At 43.8% G+C, this 23,312-nt stretch overlaps 1 protein-coding gene across 11 annotated transcripts in view; it reads left to right on the top strand.

The window, feature by feature from the left end:
• Positions 1–737: 737 nt before the first annotated feature.
• asph (aspartate beta-hydroxylase) overlaps positions 738–23,312 on the top strand; it is a 46,887-nt gene continuing 24,312 nt past the window's right edge. For 3 of the 11 annotated variants that reach the window (XR_013964975.1, XM_080777224.1, XM_080777219.1), the window contains exons 1-4: positions 14,466–14,790; positions 16,136–16,297; positions 18,318–18,362; positions 19,044–19,112. Coding sequence is in view for 10 of the 11 variants with exons in the window: in XM_080777224.1 (XP_080633350.1) it covers positions 14,697–14,790; positions 16,136–16,297; positions 18,318–18,362; positions 19,044–19,112 (370 nt within the window). In the remaining variant the exon portion in view is untranslated. Of the gene's footprint in view, positions 921–11,973; positions 12,134–14,462; positions 14,791–16,135; positions 16,298–18,317; positions 18,363–19,043; positions 19,113–23,312 lie in introns of those variants that run through there. The other 8 variants (XM_080777227.1, XM_080777228.1, XM_080777223.1 and 5 more) reach the window with 8 other exon arrangements.

The raw sequence follows: 23,312 nt of genomic DNA, 5'->3' as shown, positions 1-23,312 counted from the left end.
AGTGTTACAAACTATACATTGCACACACCTTTTGCCCCGTGGCGTACAAATGCACGGTGCCTTTGCGAGCAATATGCGAGTTAAAAAAGGCAAACGCTGTTCGGAGATTACTGACTGTTATGCAATACGTTCAAGCTCAGTCCTCTCTTCAATAAACCAATAAACATGCCACCACATCTCGCGATGCCAGAGTTGTGTCACTCATCTCCACCAAGCTGCTAAGTATATTTACTTACAACTCATCCTATTTAGAGACACACACTCCCCACAATGATTGGCCTGCAATGAATATTAGGTGGAAGGTACAGTCGTAGGTTCACCAGTCGAGGGTTTATTGTTGAATGAACCTTTTTGCTATATAAAATAAATATGTTCCGACTTCTTCTGGCGTTATCTTGAATAAGAGAACGTCAACGTAGCTCAAGCAACGCGATAGCAGCGCAGCGGTGAATCTACCATATCTACCATCTTTGCCACGTTCCAGAGAGCGTGGGGGCGTGGTTTGTTGGTAGGGGGGATGGGGAGGGAGGAGGCGGGTCCAAACACCAAGGCTATCCACACGATTGAATAAGCCAGTGAGATCCCCGGCCCCATTGGTCCAGGATTTCCCGTCTCTCCGCCCACTTTTGCACAGCGGGCCCGGCCATTGGCGGAGGGCGCTGCCAACCAAAAAAAAACCGGACAGGGTTGCTATGGACTTGGGCTTTTTATGAGGCAAAGGAGGGGAGATTTTGATTTGTACCCGACCGACCAACCGGACCGCCTTCCTTCCCCCCTTCGTCTACTGTCTCTCTCTGCTAGATAGAAATACTCATTCCAGGTCTAGACATTTCCCTTTCCACTCCTCACAGCACCGCCGAGACACACAGACAGCAGCATGGCTCCGAGGAAAAACGCCAGAACGCACGTAAAAGCCAAAGGTGCGTAGATTCTTTTGTTATTGTCCCCCCACCTCCCCCCACCCACCCTAGCAGCAGATGCACTGCAACCTCCATCCACTGAACTGAACGAGGCCTTTTCAAAGTTAACCGAGCGTCTATTTCATTCACCCCCCCCCCCCCAACATCCCCCCACTTATAGCTTTATTATAGAATGATGTTCTGCATAGTAGACTAGTCTAGACCACATAGGCCTTCTTCTAAATCCTTATACTTCTGTGTTTACAAAGCACATTTCACCACTAATATTATCCATCCATCATGATCCATGGTTTCCGGGCGCCACTTCCATGTTGCATAACGACACTTTAAGCGTTGACTAGTATTAAAGCTGCGCTTTGCGAAGCGTTTGAAGTTACTTTATTATTGTTGGTTATTATTGGTGTTATTTGTTGAACGTTTCAAAGCAACCAACAACAATCCATATGGTTTCTTTGTGCCCGTAAGCACCTGTACTGTACTATATAATGTAGTAGCTGTGAGTGTTGAACAGCCGGTTGTCATTGGGGAGGCATTACGTGTGTACACTTGCATTGCATCGGTTGTTATGTTAACGCACGCCTGGCTGCATACAAAGTGTCCGGGTCTCCGGGTTGCCCCTGGCGACTCCGCCGGGGCCGCGAGCGGTGTGCCCGGGCATCCACCCACCCAAAAGGGCTGTTGGACCGGTTTACTGTCAAGCCTCTTGGCCCGAGATGAAGCGCCCGCCGCGGTCGGTGCAACACAGACAGACGGCACCGTGTTGTACAGCCTAGGCTACACAGGCCTGCTGCCTGCAGCTTAGCTTATCCTCCTGCTATGGACGATTATCACACCGTTTAATGAGGTTGTGAGGCGTTTTACGCTGACGCAGACATCACGGCTGTGCGGGTGCGTGCGTGCTGCGTGTGTGTGGCACTGTGGATCAAGGATGGGATGATGGGATCTCGCTCTTTCTCGTCGTGGGACGACATGCTCCTACCCTACCCCCCTCCACCATCCCATTCCCATCACCCCTCCCACTACTCTTTAGCCTAGTCACTTTTCCAAAATGCTTATGCTCACGTGTCATTGAGAGAGAGGGAGAGGGGGGGTATATACGTGGCTCCTGGGGGGGGGGGTCCCCGTTCTCCTTTTCACCCAGGGAGGGACCCCCCCCCGCTTATTTTGTATCCGTAATAAAGAGATGAAGTAGACGATGAAGCTACTAGCTAGACTTGCACTTTGAACTTTAACGTTATCAATTGTAGAAATAATACACTGACGTCATCATCACCAAAAGACTGAGCGTTGGTTCATGATTTGTGGAACTCCTTATGAACATTAATTAAAGCTCTCAGGAATTGTTTTCATGTTGATGATGATCGATTTGTTATTATGATGATTGATGATGACCGTTGCGTTTCGCGGTCACTCAAAATCATCATCATCACCACCACAGATGGTCCAGATTTAATGTAAACGTCACCCCTAAACTTCTACAGTGTCCCCCCCCCCCCACACACACACTATAGTGACACGTGGCTAACTGGCTATGCACAGGGTGCAGATCAGCCCAGTTCCAGCCAGGCTTTATGGTGTTTATAGTAAATAAATGTTGAGGAGGGGGGCTCGTTAGAGGAGGGAAGGTTTGATGCTAGCTCGGGTACTCTGTGTTCTCATATGCATGCTACACACACACACCCTCCCCCCTTCCTCCTCCTTGTGTACACAATGCATTGTTATTAGCCAGCGGGACATCTAAATGGTTCTAATGGTGCCCATTGCGTTGCTACGTTTCTTATACTTACTGCAAAGCTGGTGTGATTGATTGTTTTTATTATTTCACGTCGTCGACATTGGCTATTGAACTTGAACTAGTAGCAGTGTCGTTATTACACCGTTAGCATGAAGTAGTAAGAGACCGTTTGTGCGCACGTGGATCCGAGCGACAGCTCCAACATTTTGTGAGCGCACTCTACTCTGAAAGCGCCGCCGATACAGCACATCATCATCGTTTTTAAACCCAAAAAAAAGCCACGGGGCTCGTTCTGGTCGTTGTAATTGATTGCGTTATTAGCTCGGGGTGTGTTTTTGAGTGCGTGTTTTTTGGCACATCTCACGGAGGTTTCACTGTAGGAAAGGCTCAGTCAGGGAACAAAATGTTCAGCTCTTATTGTACTTTTTCACTTCTGTGACCCCGCCCCCATACACAGCCTATGGAAGGCTACAGTTGTTCTGTAAGTGTGTGCTGCTGCTGCTAGCTTGCACACACACACCCCTGCACACACGTGTGTCATTTCTCTCTATCTCATCTGTCTCTCCCTTCATTATTTTCAGTTGCTCTACATATTAAAGCATTTTTAAGATATTTAGACCTGAGGCTGATTCTACAAATCTTCAAAGCTTCTAAAACCTGACAGTTAAACCTTTGTTTCTGTGTCAGAGGTTAAAGGTTTATCAAACTTTTTTCATGTCAAGAACACTCAGAATTATATGAAATTGGCCGCGACCACCATCTGAAAATATGTACCGGTAGTTACAGCCTCCGGCTCCAGGGGACCCCCACCAGAAGCAAAGATTATAGTTAAAAAACGTTCGCTCTGAAAGAATATATACTCAAATATTTGAGCTACATTTTGATTAAAAAAAGATGGCAGATCTACAAGCTCGTAGCGCGGCACTCCGTGCTATGAGCTTGTAGATCTGCTATTGCTTAAGATATTTAGTTTCCAACTCTTGGACATATTGAGCGATGTCGTGTCTGTGCAACTGACCACAGTATGTTGTTGTCTTTGTGGCTATAGGCAGTTTACCAAGAAATTAGATATAGTACCAGCAGCAGGTTTACTTTACGTACGGTACAGTCTACAGTGTTGGTTAAGATGAGATCAGTGAAAGAATGGATGTTCAGATGTTCACACATAGTGCAGGCAGCTTTATCAATAGTACTCCTGAGTGAATGGTGGTATTTTAAGTAGTACTACAAAGCCAAGCCTTGACATTTGATAAAGCTACAATGGCAGCTTGAAGAGGCCAAGAGTTTGTCTTAGTTTAAAATCATTCATCGTGTGATGTGTGGCTTAAAGAGAGCTGTTTTGTTAAAAATTAGTTAAGGTAGTTATAGTTTGCAGGCCATGCCGATAATCAAGAAGATATTCAGTGTAGGTGTTACATTTTCCCATAAACCAGAGAATGGACTTTTGACCTGAATGCATGTTATCTACAACACTGTGGGCCTAACCGTGCCGCTGTGGTTGCCATTATTTCCATGGTCTGGGGACCCCTAGGGGCCCTTGAGGGAGTTCCAGGGGGTCCCCGGCTAAAATGATAGCTTCGAACCAAATGGACCCTTATTATGGGTCTGTAACTCGGAGGGTACAAATGTTGTGTACATTTGTACAATCTCAGAGTTAAATTAATGTTGATTTCACTAGGGGGCCGTGGTAGCCTAATTCAGGTCAAACTGGGGGTCCTTGAAATGAAAATGGTTGATAATCGCTGCTAGAACCGTGAAAATCTTCTCTTATGGGGGGGTCCTCGGCATATATTTTCAAATGGGGGGGTCTGTGGGCTAATGAGTGTCAATTTGGGGGTCCTTGACATGAAAAAGTTTGGGAACCACTGCCTTATATGATATCTTAAAAGCACCATTGGCACATTCATGAATAAATAGTTATTCTTGCCACTCTTATTAGACAGTACTGTATGCTGTTCAAAGGACTCCAGGTTGCCAATGTGTCAGTGCCTAGTTATTCCATTGAGTCTTTTTTATTGTCGTTGTGGTGTCTTCCCTGCCTTGTCCGTATATTATTTGACTTGGCGCTTGCTTATCAAATATTTAATTTGGCACGGCCATAGGGGGATTGCTAGCAATTGTTAAACACACTGAATTGCACAAGAGCTGTTCTAAAACACATCATTGGAGGTTTAGAAGCCATTTAGCGTGGAAGACAGCTTTTTTTCATCTGCTAGGTTAAAGTGATCGAGTCACATAATTGAGTGATAATGAGTGCGAGTGTTAATTTACATGAGTCTATAAATGGACACTCTTACTCAGAGTTAAATGATCACTCCGGACTTTACTGTGTACAGTTAATCATTACTGATAAGGCAATAGGAAGTCTTTTGGGATTGGTATTCCTTTCAGTGCTTGGAACACGTGTCGTTTACATTTTTTCTGACTATTAATCAATCAAAAAACAGTCGGAAATGTAGGCAGCCCTTCCTCTTGTGTGTCTCATCGGAATGTTTACTATTTGCATCCGTCCGCACCATTTCCATCTGTATTATTTTGGATGGTTTTCTTGATGCTGATAATGGCTATAATAACCAGCAAAGTTATCTTGTTGTCATATGTTTATGTTCCCATACATGCACAACCCATCCACAATGTTTCTGTTCTGTTTGTCAGTGTTATTGCTGTGTAGTGTGTATTATCATTTGCTCATATTGCATTTGGATTATTGCTTTATGTATTGTCAAGTGAAGCCTTCTTTTTTCCATATCATGTTATGATTTGACTCCCCCAGGCCTCATCCTCTCCCTCCTTGCTGCAGTCCACAGAACTAAAGGGGTAACAGCCTTGCCTGTCCTGCAGTATGTGCTACCCATGGTTGCATGTGTGTGGTCACTGTGGTGAACTAAACCCTATTGCCAGTAATGCCACCATGCACCTTCAGGAGTTCATATATATGGTAGTACTACTATACATACATATGGTTGTAGGGGTGACATGCGTTGGTCCGACATGCGTTGCGTCATGCTTGCGGTTAGGGTTTGGGGTATAGCAGGGAGTCTACTCTGGACTAATGACTGTCGGACTGTTAGTATGTCGTAACGTGTACCCTGTACCCCTACCCACCTATAACACACTATAGCAATGCATTTTACAGAATCGGAATATAGTTATACAGCACAGCTATCTAGTATTTAACACTCTTTGTTTTTTTTATTTTTTTTATAAAGGAATAGTATTTAATTGAGGCCCTTGAGTTTTCATAATAAAACAAAAACATTTTCCACCACAGCAGTCATCAGCCACTGGAGGTGTGTGTGTGTGTGTGTGTGTGTGTGTGTGTGTGTGTCTCACACACACACACACACACACACACACACACACACACACACACACACACACACACACACCCCCTGGCTCTCACTGTGTTTTGGAGTTTTCAATGTTTGTTTTGATAGCACCAAAAAGATATCCCTGTCTACCAAAACAAACCAACCAAAATGCAGGCAGAAGGCAATGTATTTCTGCAGGTAAACCCCACCACCACCACCACCACCACACTGCTACAGTGGTACAGCAAAGTTGAATACTATGCTTGTTGAACATCACTTACTGCACCTTAAATGTTGTTAACCCATTCTGACCTGAGATCAGATTCATACGAGGTTTCCACTGGACACACACTGGTCTGATGAACCCATTCTGACCTGAGATCAGATTCTAAAAATGTCAGTCGTTCTTCGAATTTTTCAAAAATAGCAGACCTACAAGCTCGTAGCGCGCCACTCGGTGGCGCGCTATGAGCTTGTAGATCTGCTATTTTTCAATAGCTAAAGCATAACATGACGCCAACACCAAAATGGGTGCCCGGTCAGAATGGGTTAATGCATTATTCAAGGTATCATGACGGCTAAGCTCAACATGGTGCGATTTGATTTGACTATTTTAATAATATGAATTAATCTCCATGCATCATTTGGTTGAATTTACAGTACACATTTGATTGATATATGATTGGCAATTTGGCATACAGGCGATACAGATACACCACGCTTCAAGTTCCCGTCGCATTTATTTTCAAGTGGCATATTTTGTTCAACTTTATACTGAGGCCAAAATTATATTTTTAATCGATGCTTTTGAATTGCCATCGATCAATGCATTTCTGCACCCCTATTGGTTTGTGCATGTGTGTGTGAGTGATAGAAGGGCTTTGCGTGGCTTGACGTTAATATGGGCTGATAGTATGATAAGGTATACTACAAATCAATTAGCCTGCCCAATGATGCAAGATTGAGAAAATACACCATCAATTATATTTCCTGAATGAAAGTTAATCTTTAGGGAACGACCACACTGCACTTTTATTCTACCTATGATTGCGCATTCTGCCAATGCATTTCAATGGGCCAAAAAACAGTTTTCTGTAAAACCTATGTCTCTATGTCGGTCGTTCTCAAACATTTTCATGTCTAGGACCCCCAAAAATATATTTAATTGGCTGCTGAGCCCCATCTAAAAATATGTTGTTCCAGGGACCCCCCCCCCCCCCCAGATGCAAAGATTTGAGTTAAAAACGTTTGCTTTGAAATAATGTATTCAAAGACTTGCGCCACATTTTCACGATTTTTCAAAAATAGCAGATCTACAAGCTCATAGCGTGGCACAGAGTGCCGTGCTATGAGCTTGTAGATCTGCTATTTTTAAACGGATAAAGTATAACATAATCCTTAAAACACAAAGGGGTTCCCGTCCTGAATGGGTTAAAATGCGTTGGCAGAATTTGTTTTGCCCTCACAAGTAGAATACATTTTTCACTTTCATATATATTTTTTTGGTTCATTTTACCGTGTACTCAGGCTTTTGTGAACACCCAGATAGTTTTTTATGTTGCTTGATTTAGTATTTAAATATTTTATATTACATTTTTACCTGCCACGCCCCCTTCATATACAAACCCATTGATCATCTGTTCTTGCTTGGTTCTGGTGGCTGATATTGTCCTAATACTGTCTGTGCTATTTCGATTACCTTTTTTCATTTATTTCTTTTTTACATACCGGTATATTCTTTGGAAAAATAAAGTAATTGAACACATTCATTCGAACTAGAAGGAGGACATTATCAGTCACCAGAAGCATGAACGTGAGTCTTACCATGGTTAACTAGAGTTTGAAGTTCTGTGGGCTAAAGTGGAGGGTCTGATTAAATGAATATCACACATCTAAACATTGGTTTAAGGAACAGAAGTGATTTAAAGTGGTTTTTTTTAAAAGTAGGCCTAGTTGCGGCCAATTTGTCTACAGTAGCCAGGCCTTGTAATGTGGTACTAGTAGCCCCTATTTTCCATAACCACTAGTAAGCACGGGTGCTGTATCGACTGAATTCACGGACAAACTAGCATCTTCTACTTGTGTGTTGTGTTGTGTTGTGTTGTTAAAGACAAGCTATGACTTATTAAGGTTGAGCATTTATAAATGTTGAACTGGTTGTGTCTGTGGTCGTGCTGTGTTTGAACAGTCTGTTGACTCACTCAGAAGACGATCCAAGTTTTGGCATTTAGCATAGTGATATAAAGTAGCTCTAGAGAAAGGCATCCATTTCTCCATTTCTGCAACATCATTGAATCCCATGGCAGCTGATATCTTGACGTATAGCCCAAAGGGCCTGCAGAAGCATTCTTTTTGAGGAACACTTTTCTGCTGAGGAGTCAGAATGACCTGTTCTGAATATATGACTCGTCTGAACACCAAATGATGTACAGTGTGGGTATTATGCAATAAATTATGTATTGTGGGTATTATGCAATAGATCACATTACTGATTGGGGAGGGAATTGTCCTGTCTCGCTATAGCGCACGTAGGCTACGCTATCGCAAACATATAGCGTATCTATCCCCCAAAAAGCATGTTTTTGCAATAAAAAATGCTGCATTTGCGGCGCCCCCTATGGATGAAAATGGAATTGCTTTGGGCTCTCCGTTGCTTAAACCCACCCTCGACATGTGAATGAAATTTGGGGTGGATTGGAGACATTCCGTTGGTTTATTTGTGTCATTTTGTGTAAAACGGGGCCCCTCCCACTAACATTGGACGCCGATTACAGCCTAACGATAAGGAACAATGACAATTCTGCCTGTGGTGTTTTAATCGGATGGGTCCAGAGATCACGTGTGCCGTTTTTTTGTGGGATTTGCACAAAAGCTGTAGGTGGAAGAACAAAAAGTGTGGTTTGAAGAAAAGTCAATTGGTGCATCGGCGATTGGTGCAGGCACTGAGGAGCTACGACCAGTGTTTCATACGTTGAGTGAATTATAGTATGAAGATTATAGTATGATGATTATAGTCTGGTGATGATGATAATGGATTGAGATGACATTTGTAGTGGTATGCAGCCAGAAACTCCCACATTTGGAGTGCTGTGGTGAGAGTGGACGGTCGTATAAGGCAGAGCACTCTCTAGCAGCCTCTGCTGCCTGGCTGGGAACTTTACTCACAGTTCTCCTGTCCTTCTGTACTGTGATTTCATTAATTGGGGAAAAACATTTCTTTTTCTTTCTACTTTTTCTGGGCGGCGGGTGCTACACTCCCTCTGAAAACCTGGGGAGAGAAACGGACTGACCTCACCATGTTTCATTCAATGCATGGGGAGTCCAAGCTGCTTCTTTTAACCCATTCTGGACGGAAACCCCTCTTGGGGTTCTGTACAATATGTACAGTATTTAAAAATGACATTGATGCTGCTATATAAAAAGTTTTTCAGATTTAGAAGGCTTTTTTTTAGAATCTGCTTCAGTCCAAAATGGGTTAACCCGACAGGGGGGGAGTTTCCCTCGGTTGGACGAATGGACGTAGAGTGTGAGGAAGGAACACGTTATTCCAACCAGTTCCTTTTCCCCTCCCATCAGGTGCCCCGGCTGGCCATATAGAGACCAGGATTACTGCATGTTTTAACTTTTGTGTGAGGGTACCTACCCTAGGGTAGTGGTTCTTAACCCATTCTGAACGGGAACCCGTTTTGGTGTTGGCATCATGTTATGCTTTAGCTATTGAAAAATAGCAGATCTACAAGCTCGTAGCGCGCCACCGAGTGGCGCGCTACGAGCTTGTAGGTCTGCTATTTTTGAAAAATCGAAGAACGACTGACCTCTGATCTCAGGTCAGAATGGGTTAATCAGACCAGTGTGTGTCCAGTGGAAACCTCGTATGAATCTGATCTCAGGTCAGAATGGGTTAAACTTTTTGAGTGGTGCAACCACTGCTATAGACGGCTATGTGTGTGTGGCTGGGTCTGTCCCTGGCTGTGTCCGAGCACGAAAATAGCGTTATAGCGTTTGTTCACCACTAAGACACACACAGGCAAGGGAGGAGGGCTTGTACAGAACAACACCATGCACTCACTTCAGACGGGTCTGATTATTTTCATGTCAAGAACCCCCAAATTGACACTTATTAGCCCACAGACGCCCATTTGAAACGATTTGCCATCAAGGACCCCATAAGAGAAGATGTTTACGGCAATAGCGGTGATACTCAACCATTTTGATTAAAAAAAACACCACAGTTTGACATGCTTTAGGCTTTAATTTTCCACCTTTGGGACCCCGATTTATATTGTAAAATCAATGTTAATTTAACTCTGAGGGCGGTGTACAATTTAATGGAACCAATTTGGTTTGTACAGTCTGAGTTACAGACTGTACATTTGGTCTGTAACTGTAAACTGTACATGTGTCCATTTGGTTTCCTATTCCTGACTATCTATCATTTAGCTGGGGACCCCTTGGAACGTCCCTCAAGGACCCTTGGGGGGTCCCTGGACTCCACTTTGAGAACCACTGCCCTAGGGCCCACACGTGGGGAACATGCAAACTCAACACTGTCACACAGAAAGGCCCCTTTTGCTGATCATGCAATTCTAGTCATCTTATCGTTTTCTTTTAGATTTAGATTTTCTGTTTCTTTTAGATTTAGATTTCCTACAGAGACACCGGCAGTAATTTTACTGCCAGTGTCTAATTAATTAACCCATTCTGAACGGGAACCCGTTTTGGTGTTAGCGTCATGTTATGCTTTAGCTATTGAAAAATAGCAGATCTACAAGCTCATAGCGCGCCACCGAGTGGCGCGCTACGAGCTTGTAGGTCTGCTATTTTTGAAAAATCGAAGAGCGACTGACATTTTTAGAATCTGATCTCAGGTCAGAATGGGTTAATCAGACCAGTGTGTGTCCAGTGTAAACCTCGTATGAATCTGATCTCAGGTCAGAATGGGTTAATAAAAGAGGAATACCAGCAGTAAAATGTATTTATAAAAGGAATCTTTTTTTCCCCTTGTCCATATAATCACATTTGAAATGGGACATTTGAAGTAATCATGTATAAATATATTATGGTAGGAAGGTTGAAAATGCTGAACCAGAAGAAATGCAGCGTCTGGTGGTCTATATACTTACTGACCCACAAAAGAAAATAAGACATTTAAAAGAGTACATCACCATGCTATGGAGTGTATAGGTTAAAGAGTACAGCACCATATCACCGTGCTACGTTGTGTAGAAGAACGGCAGAGTGAGAGGGGTGGTTCAGTTCTGTTCAGAGCCTTTTGTTGTCCAGAGAGTTGAGACTAGTGGCTTGTGTGATTTGCCATGGTCCACTCGCTCTGCTGTGGCATTCCAGGTCATCCGTGTACTAAACCCCCCCCCAATGGCCTGGTATGTCTCGCTCTCCTCCGCCTCGCTGTTTGTCTCTGGCTGTCTGTGCTCTGTATAGCCGCGATGCAAAACGCCAGGCAGAGGTCATCAACGGCATCTATTCCTCACATCTGTATCGATGTGCTGATGAAGTGAAATTAATGAACCCTCAGCATTTTGCAAGCATGGAGAAGTGGGGCCGTGTTTAGGCCCGCTGAACACACTCTAGTTTGTCAGGATTCCATGAAAATGGCCTACAGCTGTGTGTGTGTGGGTGTGTGTGTGTGTGCGCGACTGTGCCCGCGTGAACATCTTTCAAAGCAGGGGCTTTTTTCCTGACCCCCAATTTGGGGGGTCAGCCATCTTGGGTCTGCACTCCAGCCTTGAACAATGTTCTGTAATGGTTATTGATTTTTTGTTTGTATGTGAGTGGAATAGGCCCACTCGCAAGTAAACTAGTTTCGGGGACTTTGGGGGGGGTAGGTAGCCTATATGTAAATGTGGGCGTGTGTGTGCACGTGATCAGATCCAGATGGGCAAGTTGTGAGTTTGAGCCTGCTTAAGCAATGGCATTCCTCCACAACAGCAGCCCTTATATAAGAAGGAGAGCAACTGAACAATGTGTACTGAAGAGGGAGAGAGAGAGAGAGAGAGAGGTAGAGAGAGGCTTCAGGGATAGAGGGAGGGACAAACCGAAAAAGTTTCCAGTTACAATTTTTTGAGAAAAGGACATACATTCTACGCAAGTGTGATTCAAGCAAGCTGCAAGCATGGAACCTACAGTTGAAACGAACGGTACAACAATCGGTACGTGTCCTCCGTGTGTTTTTGTATTTTAGTGCAAGGAAATGTGTGTGTGTGTGTGTGTGTGTGTGTGTGGGTGTGTGTGTGCATCTTGAAAATAGTTTGGTAGTTTTCAAGCATATGAGAGCGACTGGCACACCCACTTCCAACTTGTACACGTGTACTGTTGTATAGCTACTGTATAAGCCATTGTGTTCTGTGGGGTGTTTTGAGGACCACTATGGGGGGCCTCAGTGATGGTATTGTTGTGTGTAATCAATGCGTTGTCTCTCGTGGATGTGTGAGGAACATGGCATGGTTATAGCATTAGATGATGCAGATTTCCATAGTACCACATTAGAACGTTAGAATGTCCACCTTTGAGTGGAGCTAGAATAATTTTGTCTAATGGTTTATTTGAGATTCATCAAGATCCCGGGGGAGGATTACCATGCAAGTATATTTTAGGGGGTTTCCAAATGTTCCATTATGAAATATGAAATGCATGTAATATCTAAAGGAAAAACTAAAAGGCAGAATGAAGAAAGGTTCTTTTGTTCAGCGCGGGGCGACGAACTTGCTATTCCTGTTTTATCCCCATGCCTATAATATGACTACAAAGAATCCCGTATAGGGCTTTGTTATCGTATAGATTAACGATATCAATATTTGTCATGAGATTTAAAAGCTTGATATGAGTGTTAAATCTAATTCTATAATGCTCAAAATACAGCCCTGGCCTCCCCACCCCCCTCACCTGCATATGAGGCTGTTATACAAGGCTTATAATTCCATATAACTGGTTGAAACATTAGATAACTGACATCAGCCAACCCTTTTTTATGAACCTGCCTTTCCTGTGTTGACACTAAAGAATTACCTCGCCCATTAAACTACTTATTATATAATAACACATTAAAATCTGAAGACGCCTTTAGGCTACATGTCATATCTGATACATGTTTTTTGTAGCAGGAATGGAAGTCCCAAAACCCTTTTTTTTGCTCTTTGTAGTTTGTGCAAGAAATAAGTAAACGGAAAAAACGCAAATGGTGGGGCATCATTCATTTGTACTGAACGCTGCCGTTGTTGTAAACGGCATGACAAATACAGCACTATGAAACCCTGTGTCCTTGAGTCTTATTTGCATGCATTTTGTAGTTCTGCCCTGGTTGAAATCAGTGCTTTGTATATTATTGAGTGATTCTATAACAGAGAGTGTGGGTCTATAGGTGTAAAAAATGAAAGTCCTTGGTGCCCTTTAGTTTCGACACAACCTCACATCTTCACGAGTCATGGGAGTCTCTCTTTACCTCTGTAAAATGTGCTTTAATCAATTATGTGGCTGTGACAGACGGAGGTACGGTGGGCATGAAATCCTTCGCATGCTCCCTCTCTCTCTCTCTCTCTCTCTCTTTCCTGCTCTGTGTGTCACTAGGCCTAGACCAGAGAGGACGTGTTGTGATGCCACAGGCTAAAAGGGGGGGGGGCCGTGAAAATGCCTGACATTGCTTTGATTTGCGGAGCAGTTGAATGGCAGCAACCTATAAATGTCACTGGGCCGTGACAGTGGATGTTTGTCTATCCATTAGAAAGGTCTATGTAAAGATGTTGACACCAAGGGGCCAAGGCAACCATTTTGACTTGAGTAATAATAAGTCATATTATTACTATTAATGTTGAGGCCACATGGAACCTTTATTCTGTTATTATGAGTTCTATGACGCCGTTCTATGCTGTTCACTCACTGTATGTTAAGTGAGCATTGAGAATGCCCCCCAAGACTCCAGAGTTGCCTGCATGTCTTAGACTTTTTTTATTGAGCGGTGCAACCACTCCAAAGAACAGCAACGTCCGTGACTGTTAACCTATGTGACTATGTGTGTGGCTATGAGTACCAGTAGGGGCAAAAAGTGGCGCTGTTGTGCCAGAAACAGAGAGAGAGATAGTGTTGCACTGTTACCTAGTGCTAATTAGAGAGAGAGAGAGAGAGAGAGAGAGAGAGGCAGGGGGAGAGGGGAGTTGCACCACTTAGTTCACACAGGTGTGATTATTTTTACGTTGAAGCCCAGTGTGCAGTTAGTTGTGTAGACATTCGACTTCATGGCACGTGCCGATTTGGCACTGTATGCCAATGGCTCGCTGGCCGGCTCTGTGGGGGAAAAAAAAGAGGACATGTAATGGAGCTAGGCACAGTGTAGATTGGACAAAGAGGAATTGAACCTGCTGAGGCCATTGATGTTGACATCTCTCTCGCTCTCTCTCTCTCTCTGTGTGTCAGGGCCAGCTGCTCGAACCGTTCTATAAATAGTTCATATTCAACATCCAGTGCCATATCGGGCTTACAAAAGGAGACCAGGTGGGGAAGTAGCAGACAGACAGACAGAGAGAGAGGTTGTCTTGGCAGACGTACATATATATACAGGAGAGAGACCAGAGAGGGAGGGGTCACAGGAAATAGAATTACGCCTAGACGGGGGGGACCCACCAGGCTGGACTCTTCCTCCATTGGCTGGTGCAGCCGGTGTCCTTGTGGGTCAGTCGGTGAGCCGCGGGCAGTGTGTTGGTGTTCACTCGTCGGGCAGGGATGGGTGATCCAATGACCGGACTGGTGGAATCCACCACCAGCCAACCCGTCATAATAACGCAGATCCACTCGGTGATCGCAGCAGCGACCGAAGGTGAGAATGGCGGTTTGATCATCTCGGAGACTATAGACCAGCGCAGGACAAGGACAGTCAAGAGGCCGTCGTAACTGGCGTGGATCGGTAGCGTCTGGAACTTCCTGTGACCTTTCCAGCCTCCCTTGATCACAGATTTTGTCGGGGTGGTAAAAAACGAATTTGACTAAACTATAATGGCTCCGATTTATGCTTTTTAGTTGTTTTTGTTTAGTGACACTGTCTGGCATATTGGACATATTTCAGTGAGCATAGTAACGGTAATGTTGGGGCCCTGTGGTTCATCACATTAATATACGTGGCTGTTGCTCAGTGCATGGTGTGACGGCTTCATGCGTATGCCTGGAGGAGACTAACGTCTATAATATACGTGGCTGTTGCTCAGTGCATGGTGTAACGGCTTCATGCGTATGCCTGGAGGAGACTAACGTCTAGAGACCGCAGCCTCACGGACCAGAATGTGGACCAAACTGCCTTGAGGGTTCGAGGCTGATTTATTAGACCTTTTAGTCTTGATACAGTATGTGGAACATGTGGTACAATGGTGGTCATTGTTGTCGTCCGTGAATGCATTGCATTGTAATGTAATGTAATGCATTTGTAATGCATTTTTATGTAAACGAACTTGTTACACTACTACAATGCTTAAAATGGAAGTCAACCTTTTACTTCTAAGAGCAACCTGAGATGTTAGTATTTTTATAACTGCTGCTAATTCAACTTGGCGTGTGTGTGTGTGTGTGTGTGTGTGTACACAGTATGTGTGTTATGAGCACCGCACGCCATACAATACTGACTGAGCATTTTGAGGTGTGTGTGTGTGTGTGTGTGTGTGTGTGCGCGCGTGTGTCGGTTTTGACCTCGCACCACGCAGCGGACTTCTCCAACACCTGTTCATGCGGTCTCGACACTATTTCTACCCACAATGCTTGTCAACGGCACCCAGAATAACTCCTCGCCCATCCATTGCTCTTGTTTGAGTCCTATATTCTCTATATTTCTCCTCCATTGCCGGCCCTCTACCCATAGCCAAAATCAGATCTAATTCCAATCGTCTATCTATACTATAGGAACAAAAGATGTACAGGAACAGTCTGAAGCAATGTAAACGCAAATGGCCCAGGAGTATATTTTCATCACTGTTTCTTATAGTCTGCTATTTTTTTGCTATCATTCGTTCCAGTATTACAAACTTGAATGAATTGAGTTTTGTCGTGCAACAGAACATAGGACTATCTTTTTCAAAGGACTGAACGAACGAGCACAAAAAGGCAACCCACCTAACAAACGGAACAGGATTTCCTTTTTTTTAACACTTGTTTCTTGTCTCTCTCTGTCTCTCCAGATGCCGCCAAGCCACCGGTAACCAATAAGAATGGAAAGAAGTCTGAGGGTGGAGCTGGAGGAGGAAGCTTCTTCACCTGGTTCATGGTGCTGGCTCTGCTCGGAGTGTGGACGTCCGTAGCCGTGGTCTACTTCGACCTGGTGGACTACCAGGGGGTCCTTGGTGAGTACACCATGTTAGATATGTATTAACCCATTCTGACCTGAGATCAGATTCATACGAGGTTTCCACTAGGACACACACTGGTCTGATTAACCCATTCTGACCTGAGATCAGATTAAAAAAAAACGTCAGTCGTTCTTCGATTTTTCAAAAATAGCAGACCTACAAGCTCGTAGCGCGCCACTCGGTGGCGCGCTACGAGCTTGTAGATCTGCTGTTTTTCAATAGCTAAAGCATAACATGATGCTATAACACCAAAAGGGGTTCCCGGTCAGAATGGGTTAATATTAGAGATGTACTGATATCATTTTTCTTCCCCCCCTTTCAAATTCTCGATACCAACTCCGATACTCGCAGCTTGCGTATCGGTCAACACCGACAAGAGTACAGATACCAGTGTGTAATTTAAAAAGAATCTAGGACAAGTGGCTCTCGAAACAATGGACCCTTACAGGTCTGTAACTCAGAGAGTGTTTGTACAACACACTGAGTCATGTTGATCCTTGAAATTAAGAAGTTTGAGAACCACTGATCTAGGAATAAATGTAGTGTAGTTAGTAAAAAATAATAGCGGCTTTTCCGATACTGGTATTGGTATCGGAACAACTGTAACCCCCTCACACCAGATGAGCGCGTGGACCCGTGGGAGTTATCTGCAGCTGCAATGCATAACAGAAGCTTGACGCACAGCTGACAGACGGACGGACGCATGCATTATGATGAATGGGGGTAATGTTGCCCATCACAGAGCTGTGCAGGTAACCCAGAGAGCTGCAATGTGAACTTGACAAACTATCAGCCTTCAGGGTTGGGCAATAAATCGATACGTCGATAGTTCAAGGTTCAACTTTATTTGTCTTTAAACTTTAAAAGGCACGTGAAATTCACTGTGCGCTGAAAACCAACACGGCAGCCACAGCACAGTCTCGAGAGTAAAGATGTTAAGGAAGACTGTAAAGGTGTCAAATTAAATATGATCTGTGTCTAATCTAAATTACCTAGAAGTGCAGAAAAGCTCAAGTGCAAACTGCATTGTTGTAGGTGTGATATGAGACTAACCTCACCATTCAATTCATTATTGATATTATCGTTGCAATAACGACATTGTTAAATTAATTAGATTTTTTTTAATATTAGATTTTGTCCATATCGTCCAGCCCTGCTGTCGCTGTGTCATCATTAAGTATTCATCTACCAACTATCCTACAAGAACAGACGCACAGTCTTGGCTGATTTATTAGTCATCAGTTATTGCTGATTGACAACCAGTTTCACCAGGCTGATTTAGTAGTCATCAGTTATTGCTGATTGACAACCAGTTTCACCACGCTAACACTTTTTTAGCTGACAGACAAATTATCAAAGTGAACATGGAGTCCTGTCAGACTGGCCTGGCAAGACTCGATGTTCCACTATTTTCTGCCTCATGGATGTGATTCCAGCTTCACTCTGTGGTGGTGCCTTGATAGCTATATTATTACTGAAATAAGCTGCTATCGTTGCCATTTGTGTTTCCATTTGAACCAAATCTATCGCTGGAAAGAAAATGGAATCAAAATGGCCACCGTGAAATGGCTGCAGATCTAGCAAAACTGCCGTGTCATAGAAATGAGATGAAAAGCTGCTGCATCTCTTCTTAAATCCACATATATCTACAAACACGTTGTTCTTCTTTGACAATGGATTATGTTGGAGCTATAGATGCTTTGTGTCACTGTTTTCTGTTTAAATTAGACTTTGTTTGCATTGTTTTTACGGCGACTTGGTCTCTCACTTCATCCTTCAATGTACTACTGAAACGTTTTACCTACGTCAATGCGTAGTTCTTCTGTTGCATGTGAGTGTCATGCCTTACGGTATTGTCACAATTAACGCCTATCAATTGGTTCAGAATTACGTTCTGTGTTTTCGTAATCTATACTGTTTATCCTCTGAATTATCAATCTTTTGTTTCGTGTTTTCCTATTTGCTTCAATTCCCAATATGTCTGTTTTGTTTTCTCTCTGAATGCTGCATGCAGACAAGGCTAAGGACTTACAAATTAACCTGTCCGAAGCTTTGCAAGGTAAAAAGGGCTCCTGTCTCAATGTCTCATGTCATGTCCACCGTCATCCTCCTCCATGGTCTAATTCCTCTACTCTAGCTTGTCGCCAAGCTTTAGCACGGCTACAAATTAGATTGAATAGTTTCCCAATTAGATTTAAAAGTTTATTTTCAAGTCCGTCAAGTCAGACTTCCTCAATGAGTTTCGTAGTAGTAGTCTAAAATTAGTTCTAAGCTAATGTTGTTATATTCAAGATTCACAAGTAGACCTTCTATATCCCCACAGTATCCCATAATAACACTATGCTGTAACCAACAGTATAGTCATATATTTTACTCCCTAGATTGTAATTCCATCATATTGCCCTACATTAGAAATGTAGGGTATTGTGTTAGAAGTTCAGTGAACTGGCATTTGCTAGCCCTTCTTCAAAGTAGTTGCAGATTCGGTTATTGGGAAGGAATTCGGCTTTAGGTTTCCTCAAAACTATATACTCTTCAGACACGTTGGAACTTGATGTGGCATAAAGTGCCTGAGAAAAAAATTGACGACTTAACAAACACAAACGGGTATCCCATCTCATCTCATCCCATCCCATAGTTAATCATGTCAAACGATGGACTTTAGACCTTTAGTCCATTAGTGGTAACTGTTAAAACTAATGTTAAATGTTTTACATTGTTCCTGGCTACCCTGCTGTAGGTAAACTCGTGGCGTACGATACTGACGGCGATGGTGATTTTGATGTGGAGGATGCTAAGGTTCTCCTAGGCAAGTTTGATTCACCTGGAATTATAACAAGTGTTTTAATTGTTCTGACATCATCAGTGTCCTGCAGTAGAGGAGTTGACACCAAAAGACGACTTTTGAACTCTTTTGTGCTCTTACCACAAAAACATATTTTACAAGATGAGAAGCTGCACTTTATGTTTGCAGATAAATAGACAAAATCTGAAAGGAGTGGTTTCTGCAGGCCGCTGATGCAGTGTGTGCATAATGTGTGTGTCAAAGGAAATGTTTGATTTGGGTTTTCTCTTGCATGACTTACTCTTGTGTTGTTGTTGTTGTTGTTGACTTGAGGTGGTTTGATTCCAATTTATAACTTATTGCTGAATGACAAAAAACTAATTCGAGTAGAGTTCTCCAAAAACGAGCAAGACAAACGGACCCCTTTTTCATAGGCCAAGACGGCCTGGGACAAACTGCTGCAATAGTAACGAGGACATGATGTGCCTTGATCCCAGATTGAAGAACAAACTAGCTCTCAGGTTTGGGTTGTAATTAAAAAGTAAATTCAAAAGTTGACATATCCATAATAGCCTTGGTAAGTTTAAAACATATAATATTTGCGGTTTATTTTCAAAGAAAAAAAAATATTTCGATTGCCTATCAAAGTAGATTTCACCCCAAACCTGCCGACTGAACACACCAGTCATACGGAGGACTAAGTGTTTATTCTGTTATGTTAATTGTTCATTGATCAATCATTTAATTCTGTGATCCGTGGTTGCCGATTTCAAGTGGTAATTTTTTTTGGGGGAGCACCTCTGCTCTGTGTGATGCTCAAAGACGGTGTTCATGACAACTGTGAACTTTCCAGCCCACGGAGAAGGCAGTGGTGCGTGCGCGTGTGTGTGTGTGTGTGTGGTTCTAAACGGGGGGGGGGGGGGTATATTACATGTTCAGACTCTTGTGATGACACTGCAATCCTCTCCTTATTCATCCTGCTGGCTTGGAGGCGAGAAACTTCCCAGTTGCCTTGAATACACTCGGGTTTGTGATGCAAAAAAATCTTCTGCATGTTGCATGGTCACATGGGAGGACAGAATCCATCCTGCTTTCTGTCGGAAGTGCACTATAGTCCAACACAAATCACAGTGTAAACACACAAATCACACTTGTCTTCCAGACACACAAAAACAGGTTGTGAAGAATGCAGCAAAAGAGGTTTTATGGACAATAATAATTATATATACATATATATATTTTAAAAAAAGTGCTAAATGTTTTTAATAGAACCACCATATGACGCATCAGTTGTTGAGTTGATGGCATGGTTTAACATGGAGACCTAGGCTTCCCTTTGCATGGGAATTAACAGGTATTTTCTCATCGGTACAGTAATGCTGAAATAGACTATCTCTAAAGTCACTACCGTACATTGACTCTAGTTGGTTCTAGGGGTTTATTATTATTTTTGTTTTCAGAACTTTGCATCACGAGAATATAACATTCGACGCCATATAGCAGTGCTCTGCATCTGTAGAGGAGTTTGAAGAGCCCTTACTAGCACTAAACGGCAAAGAATTCAACGTTTTGTCACACTCCGTGCTCTCTCTGTGCCACACAAAAGAGGTGTTTTTTTTCAGTACCGCCGGTCTATTTATTTCTTCTATCTGTCTCTCTCTCTCTCACGCTTTCAATCGAGCTACAACGTTATGCCCGTTGGCAAGAGAGAGCCTATCACTGCTGCTTCAGCTCCACCTCAGCTCAACGCTGCATGTTCCCATTTTGCCTTCATATATACCGTAGTGTGCTTTCTCACTCTTTTCTTTTTAAATCCTCCTTTTATATTCTCCTTCATATGGAGGTTTACTCTCGTCTAATGTAGACATTAGCTCTAATACCTCAAGCTGGAGGCTCTACAGAACTTAATCGTTCGCTGCATGCTGCTGTCTGTCGAGGCTGCTAGACGCTGTAGAGTGCCCTTTTAGACTTCTATTTAACCCATTCTGACCTGAGATCAGATTCATACGAGGTTTCCACTGCGGATACACACTGGTCTGATGAACCCATTCTGACCTGAGATCAGCTTAAAAAAATGTCAGCCGTTCTTCGATTCTTTCAAAAATAGCAGACCTACAAGCTCGTAGCGCGCCACTCGGTGGCGCGCTATGAGCTTGTAGATCTGCTATTTTTCAATAGCTAAAGCATAACATGATGCCAACACCAAAACGGGTTCCCGTACAGAATGGGTTAACTCTTCACCTTCTGCTCTTCCTCTGGCTCTCTAAAACACATATCTTGATCTACGCCCCCCACCCCCCCCCCCCCCCCCTCATTGTCTCTCTGCCTAACTCTATAATTCTAACTGTCTGGTATAGAGCTTTACTGGTTCCCCTTACTGCCTAACCTTAGCTTAAAACTTCTCCATCTTTTCCTCTCGTTTCTTTTTCTCCCTCTCTACTCTTGCATCATTTCCCCCCCCCCCCCTCATCCTTTCATCTCTTCTCTTCCTGTTGATCCTCCCTTCAAGTCATTTGCTGCCCCATTGTCTGTCTCCTTCACCCATTGTCTGTCTCCTTCACCCATTGTCTGTCTCCTTCACCCATTGTCTGTCTCCTTCACCCTTTGTCATGTCTCCTTCACCCATTGTCTGTCTCCTTCACCCATTGTCTGTCTCCTTCACCCATTGTCTGTCTCCTTCACCCATTGTCTGTCTCCTTCACCCATTGTCTGTCTCCTTCACCCATTGTCTGTCTCCTTCACCCTTTGTCTGTCTCCTTCACCCATTGTCTGTCTCCTTCACCCATTGTCATGTCTCCTTCACCCATTGTCTGTCTCCTTCACCCATTGTCTGTCTCCTTCACCCTTTGTCTGTCTCCTTCACCCATTGTCTGTCTCCTTCACCCTTTGTCTGTCTCCTTCACCCATTGTCTGTCTCCTTCACCCATTGTCTGTCTCCTTCACCCTTTCTTCCTACCTTTCTTCCCATGTCCTCTCTCTCTACCACGCATATTCCTCCCTCTTCTTTTTTCCGTCCATCCATCCATCCATCCCTCCCTCCCTCTCGTCTGCGTAGGCCTGACCAGTGAAGTTGGTGGTCAGGGAGAATCCGAGATTCTGGATTGGTTAGCGGAAGTGGAGGAGGGCGGCTCTGATTGGCTAAACGGCTTCTTCACTTTCCTGTATGGTCTGATAAACCCCCTCGATCCCCCGGAGGCGGAGGAGCACAGTTCCACAGGAGCCAATCAGGAGCTGGACGAGGAGGAGGAGGATGATGATGATGAGGAAGAGGAAGTAGTCAGGAGAGCTCAGAGCCGAGATCAGGGCCAGAAGATTGTCATAGTGGGACTACATAACCAGTAGATTGTCATAGTGGGACTACATAACCAGTAGCCACAGGCCAGCTAGCTCCAACCACACACCACAGCCCAATAGACCTATCCACACGGCAGCCATTTTGCTTTTACTTCATACCCCCCGAGTATGAGGTAAGGGTAAAATGGCCGCCATGTGATGAATATGGTCACCCCCCCCCCCCCCTATACTATCCCAGTAGTTTTATAAATATCTCACGACGGATTGAGCCTGATATCTCATAGATGGCACAGCGTGTCGGAAGCTACCAATTAGCCTATACTACATTACGGTGCACTTGGGAAGACTTTGACGAGGCTTGTTTTGACAGACTAGCCTGTAGCTTGGAGGATACCGGTTTCTCTGGAATTGTTTGAGGACTAATGCCACTTCTGTGTGCATGCATGGCTATCCACCATTGGAGTTCAACCATGTGTTTGGGAGGGAGAAAACACCGTTAAGAAGCCCCAAGGCTAAATGAATGTCTCTGTGAGTACAGATGGACAAAACTGGCTTCTCCCCAGTCGCAGAGATGTGCCAAAATGACACGGGTGGGGGGGGGGGGGGGGGGGGGGGGGGGGGGGGGAACTGCAACTGGAATGGTTGCTAAACTTTACTGAGATGAGGAGGATGTTCCGCCCCTTGGGATAATTTAAAAAACAATTACGTGAATTTCTCTGATTCTCTTTTCTTAGAATTGTATTCATAGACTGTTTCCGCAACGAACTGTCAGCAGCAGCCAACAGCGATATGAGCCGACTATTTTACGCGAAGACTATTTGCACTTGGATTGGACAACTGTTTGGTTGTTCCTTCCTCTTCTTGAGTTGCTATCCACTTTTACTGATGCATGCCATGGAAAACATAACCGTGATCTTAAACACTGTAAGG

This window comes from Protomyctophum bolini (genome assembly GCF_963924005.1).
Source record: "Protomyctophum bolini genome assembly, chromosome: 12".
NCBI classification, from domain to species: Eukaryota; Metazoa; Chordata; class Actinopteri; order Myctophiformes; family Myctophidae; genus Protomyctophum; species Protomyctophum bolini.
Note: the sequence above shows the minus strand (reverse complement) of the source record. Positions and strands in the feature narration are given on the sequence as shown.